At 36.1% G+C, this 6,262-nt stretch overlaps 1 protein-coding gene across 1 annotated transcript in view; it reads left to right on the top strand.

The window, feature by feature from the left end:
- The window catches only part of SCAF8 (SR-related CTD-associated factor 8), a 40,141-nt gene extending 38,690 nt beyond the window's left edge, over positions 1 to 1,451 (top strand). Inside the window, 1 exon segment of the mRNA XM_009334293.1 lies at positions 1 to 1,451. This exon segment is cut by the window's left edge and continues 12 nt beyond it. Coding sequence (XP_009332568.1) covers positions 1 to 788 — 788 coding nt within the window. The 3' untranslated portion in view covers positions 789 to 1,451.
- Positions 1,452 to 6,262: the final 4,811 nt, after the last annotated feature.

Raw genomic sequence — 6,262 nt, 5'->3', positions numbered from 1 at the left:
GAGACAGAGATTATCGCTTTCCTCCAGTGGAAAACCGAGATAATCTTAACAGACCATCTCCAGTGGATGTCAGAGATTCTGTTGGACGTCCACCCGTTGATCCAAGAGAGAGTATAGGAAGGCCTCCAGTAGATGGAAGAGAACACTTTGCAAGACCACATGTAGACATGAGAGAGAATTTTGGAAGACCGGGTATAGATAACCTTGGTCGAAGAGAGCATTTTGGTTTCAATTCAGACAAGCACTGGGGACAGAGAGGAGATTATGATGAAAGAGAGCACCATGCCTTCCCTATTTATGGCGGCCCTAAAGGCTTCCATGAAGACAGAGAGAGGTTTCGGCATGTAAACTATAGGTTTGATAGTAGAAGTGGTCCCAATTGGAATAGAGGATTTGAACAAGATGCTCATAGAGATTTTGATGACCGCAGAAGACCCTGGGAAAGACAGAGGGATAGGGATGACAGAGATTTTAATTTTTGCAGAGAAATTAATGGGAACAGGTTTGGAAGAGACAGAATGTCAAACAACTGGATCCCCCCTCCACATCCACGGGTTTTTGAGTATTTTGATGGGGCCACTTCCCAACGCAAAGCCGATAATATGCCCCAGGTAAACGGTGAAAATACAGAGACAGAAAGTCAGCCACCAACTGCACAGGTGCAGGACGATCCAGAACTTTATGAAAAACTGACATCTTCCGTCGAGATAAACAAAGAGAAGAGTGACACAGAAGCTGATATAGAAAGTGAACCAGTGGTAGAAAGCACAGAAACTGAGGGGACATAATCATCACTCAGTAGGTAAAAGATACCTTTTGTAAAGTTGTCATCTCTCTGTAATAGATAAATGGCTGACTGGACCGTAGCAGTTCACTTTTGTCTGCCAGAATTAAGTTAATCTGATGTTCATGTTCATCTTTCACTTAAATAACTGTACAACTGACTTGTATAGAACACTGTTCTTAATTTGAACATGGTAGGTAAACATTTTTTTTATTTCTCTGGTAAAGCATAAACTTTCCCCCACTTGCTTTTAATTTCACAAAGATAAAATAACAGCTTGTCAAACAAAGACTTCCTATGGAAGAAAATGGAATTTTTTAGATACTACCCTTAGGTTGGCTATCAAAATTGTTATACTTGAAAACAGGTGCTGGTGTATCTTGTCCGTGTTTTTAGGCTGCTGGAGAATTTTAAAGTATAGACAAAGCTGTGATATTTTATGTTCCTACAATTCGGCAGAAAAAGAAACGGCCCATGTTATTTAAGGAGCATAACACAGAGATTAAAAGTGATTTTGTAAAATCTACACTATAGTCTCTGTTTTCTCTAAAGTAAGTGTTTGTCATTTGTTCCTCGTACTGCAGTGGGTTTAAAAAAATGAAAAAGTACATTTTAATGTTGGGTGCATTTTGTTTTTAGATGCCAATAAAGCATATTTGTTTGATAACAGTGTTCTAGGTATTGTATTTTTTTAAAAACCTGCAAGCTCTAAAAACTTGGACTCAGCTATGATATGTGCTTAGCTAGTTGTTGCAAAAGGTTACTATTACTTTTGTAAGACCAATGCAACAGTTATATGTGCAAGAAGCATATGGTTTTTACATCGAAAATCATGCAGTCATATTAGTTTATGTAAATAACATATGTATGTAAATATTTGTGTAAACTGTTTGTAGATACCACTTTTTCTGTGCGTGCCTGTGTATGTGCACGCACTCACAGAATATTGTAGACAGTTCAATAAAATTGAAATGAAACTAGGCTGTAAAAATTTGCCTTTCACCTTCTTGAGGTAGTAAGATAACAAAACTTACTTCACTGCAATACTGTCAAGCTTATATTTACCTTCTCATGCTCATTGTTACGATGTTCTTACTACTTTTAGAAGGTGGAACATGATATACTGTAAGAATATACAGTAGGATTTTAGCTTACTTTTTAAAATGTGGATATGCATGAAACCAAAACTTAAGCAAATATTTGCATTGTCTTATTTTGTAATGTATTTGGTATTCTGGATAGATAGTGGGTAGTGTTCAAGTACTTTGTGGTTATTTGTTTTTAGTGACTCAAAGTCCAGAAATGTTGCACAAAAAGTAAAAAGCTGTTGTTGGTCTAAAAAACCCTACATGTTTTTAACAGAAATACGGGGGGCTTTGTGTTTTGATGGCTTAAATTGAAGTAGAACCTCGTGTTAAATTGTTGAGATGAATTGGCTGCTTAGGTAAATTAGTAGCGCTATTCTCTCCTGTTTCACCTGCTTTGCTGCTTGTGTATCCTTAAAATTGGTGGTGAAAGATTTGGCTGTAGGGTAATGTCAGATTTTCAATTTGTTCCACTCAAGTGCATTTCACCAACTTCTTTCAACATAACTTTTGTTAAAATTCTGTGTCTGAAAGCATCCTTTCACTCAGTTTTGAGAAAGTTGGTTTTCTCTTGCATAATAGGATCCAAGGGTAGATTCTGTTACATGGATGCCCCTTTGGTAGAAGAAACATTTTTAGCTCAGATTAGAATTTTGATCAAGCGTCAACATGCAAGTTTTAATTCCCCTTCTGCTTCCCCCAAAGGGATGAAAGTATGAGAATGTCACGTGAGTGTAAAGCATAAGCATGCCTTTGAACGTAGAAGCAAGTTATGCATGTGCGTGTTGCCCTCTCCCGCTGGGAGGTGGGGTATTTTTTCATGCTGTGTCATGGTTCAGTTTTTCAATCACAGGGACTTTTATTCTGGATAGTAAACAAACTGTCAGCTTAATGAAGGTAGCCCTTTGAAAGAGTGGACTTGAATGAATGATTCTTTATCTACTGTGCAAGTAGTAGTCATTAGGATGTAGTGAGGTATGCATTAAATAACTATTGCTTTGTAATAGACCTTGCTGATGTGTTTATTACCAGAACGTGTCTCAGGAGTTGAGATGAACAATGTTTAAGGTAAAAGTACCTTCAAGGGCAGACTCTGGCTCAAAGAACTTGACTGATGCTCCTGCACCACCTACTAGTAGTATTCTGGTCAGGCAGATATGGTTGTGTGAAAGTCCAAACGCACAAAATAGTAGCTGTAAGGTACTTTATGAACTTAAGGGATTTTCTTTATTTCATTTTAGTATGTGCAGTTTGAAAAGGCTTCAGTCATAGACCACATAAGTACTCAGAATCAAACACATATTGGCAGTAGCTTTACTTTTCAAACATTTTGTTAAATGCCTCTTGTAAACTGGAAGTTAATCTGTTTTTCTTTTTCTAAACTGGGACTGGCAGTATGCTAAATTGCTCGTAGTAGGATGGTTTAGGTAAATTACCAGGTGAGAGATGTTAATTTGGTTGGTAGTGGTATAAAACAATGTATTATTTAATGATTTTTATCTTTGTTAATATCTTTCAAGCATTAATAAATTGGCTACTGTACATATGTGTTATACGATCAATTTCTAACAACTATTTTATTTTTTGTAGAATAAAAGTTTGTTGTACAGTCTTCAGTTGCATCATGTTTACAGCTAGAACTGTTCCATTTCTTATTTTATTAATGTAGCGTGCAGACAAATATTACCAAAATAGCCATATTCAGAAACTCAGAAGGGACTTAATGTTACTGAAACAGTATGGTTTCTTTATCTTGCCAGTAGGAATTTTTAAATCTTTCAGAGTTTGAGTGAAGACTTTCCTTTCTCACTGTAGATAAAGCCATCGTAAGCCAACACGTGCACTGAAAGGAGCTGTCCTGAGATCCAGACCAGTTCTTTGATGTGGTTCACGGTAGTGACATGTAATTTTTGCTGATGCAAAGGAAGGAGTGAGAATGGGACAGAAAGAAGACGTGGGCCAGGCATTTGGGCAGCAGTTCTGGCTTATGCCTGTTTAAAGCTTGCTCTAGTGACGAAAGGTGTCGATTCTAGCAACTGAAGAAGCTGATCTACTATTTACATAAGTAACATACTTATTGAAAAATATTTCAGGTAGCTTTGCAGGCAACACAGTGTATTTAGGCATGCACATTTACTTGAAAACCCTATGCATTAGTAAGTTGTTTGATATATTTATTACGTTTTTAAACAGCCCGTGATTCTGATCTTTCACTGTACTGTATTTGAGCAGAATGCTATGTCCATAAAGATTACAAAGATGAAACAGCCTTCATTTGCTATAAGGACATGATTTCTTTGCTGAAGCCTTTTTCTGTGAAATACTGGTACGCTTTCATTTTTATATGCAGTGCTTCACGTTGTTACTACAAACTCAAGGGAATAGATTCTGTTAGATTCCTGTGCTTCAGTAGAGTACTATACCATTCTTCAAGCCATTTCAGTGACTTAAATGGCTTTATTTGTGAAGTTAAGGTACTCTTACCCTGAATAAGGCAAGACAGGAATACTGTAATCAAGCCTGTCGTGTGGCATGAGCAGGCGTTACTTAAGCATAGTTGGAAAATTATTAAATAACTGTCTATAGAAGGTATTTATACAATAAGCCAATTTATTGCAGAATTCTCTCAAAATACAGTGTCAGCAGTTTTGAACTCGTGCAAGGATACATTGTGCCAGTCAACGCTTAAAGTACTCATTTTCTTGATTCGTGTTCCCCTAACTCAAATCTTTGGGTCATTTGATTTGAAACTGGTAAAAATGGATCCCAAATGTCATTCTTTGTATTTTCAGTAATGTATTTAAAAATAACATAATAATAAGGGTGACTACTTCTGTCTCTTGATAATGGGAGCTGAGCAGATACAATTTTAAAACTTATTCAGAGTATCAGGAGTCACCAAGAGTAACTAGGACAATTTTTTCTTATTGTTAATTCAGGTAATGAAAGGATCTTTTTTTCCCTGTTGACGGGTATTGCTGATTCTTTGAATTTTACATTAGTCACATTTTCCTTTCAAGTGCTGAGCTTTCACAAGTAAGCGTGTACTGTGAAGCCATCTGCTTGTGTAGATGAGAGATTGATTTAAAAGGCATAAAGGCAGGTTATTCTTTATAAACTTGAAGCTGTTCATTTGAACAAGAATGGCAAAAGCATCTTTCCGCCATGTTGCTTTACTGTATTCATTTGCATCAGCAGAAACTTTGCAATGGCAAAGAGAATATCATATTGCAAGACTTTCTTAATTGTAACTAGCCTCATGTTTCTCCTTGAAAGGGTCGTCTTAGTGATGTTATTCACTCCACTTAGTCTGTACAAGTTCTTTGGGTACTCAGTAAACATTTTGAATTTTATTAACGTATGTACATGATATTTCATAGTGAAGAAAAGTCAAGTAGAGCTACTAAAAAGAAAATTCATGACATCTCTTTAAGAGTAATAACTTCCAGCAAACGTGTATAGGATCTGAAGAGTGATTCTTGTCAGTGATGGGATGATATGAAAATCTGTTAATAGGGTTTTTCCTGAAGTTGGTAAGCTGTAAAATTGTATTTGCCATAATTCTTGTATTCCTTTCTATCTTGCACAAACTTGATGAAAAAGGGTAGTCTCATTGAATATCCTACTTTTAGTACCTTTTAGATGCTCTGCTACCAAAGATTAGAGGAGGGGAAGGACTAGTGCACTTGTAAAAATCAAGAGATTGTTAAGATACGTTGTGCAGTTGAAGATGAATGTATTTTCTCTTTTTAAAAAGTTTAAAATGCACATGTCAGCACTTGAATAGTAACAGTGATATTAGTGAACTCACTAATGCTAATTTTAAATTTTCTCTTCTTCCTATCAGATGAAATCATACTAATGCCCTCAGACAAGGGACTATTTTGTGCTTTACAAAAAAAAAAATCTGGTCAGAGAGTATTTTAACCTGTAGATAGGTTAGCTGAACATTTTTTCTTTCCTGATTTAATGCTTTAATGCTGCAATTTTCCTCTTGAATGATTTCCTGTATGTGTATCTGTGTTATAACGGATATGTGTTCACATTAGCATGTATCAAGCTTTCTGCTGAAATGCAGAAAAACTGTGAGATTCTTTAAGGTAGATGGCTTGATGTGTGTTTCTAAAACTAGGGTAAACTTCACAGCCATATTGATTTGTATACTGGAGCATTATAATTGTGTTGGAGCGTTATAATTGTGTGCAAGCCAGTGCAAAAAATCCTTAATAGGTGAAGAGTATTAAATGGATATGGAATTGTTAACTCAGATGTAGATTGGTAGGATCCATAGGCCATAGATGCAGGGACTTTGGATCTGAATGTCACTTCCACACTAAAGGAGAGATCGTATTACAATTACATCTGGGAAAATAAGAAATGTAGCTTTTTCTTG

Source organism: Pygoscelis adeliae, unplaced genomic scaffold (genome assembly GCF_000699105.1).
Source record: "Pygoscelis adeliae isolate BGI_AS28 unplaced genomic scaffold, ASM69910v1 Scaffold261, whole genome shotgun sequence".
NCBI lineage: Eukaryota > Metazoa > Chordata > Aves > Sphenisciformes > Spheniscidae > Pygoscelis > Pygoscelis adeliae.
This window is presented reverse-complemented; position numbering and strand designations above follow the sequence as displayed.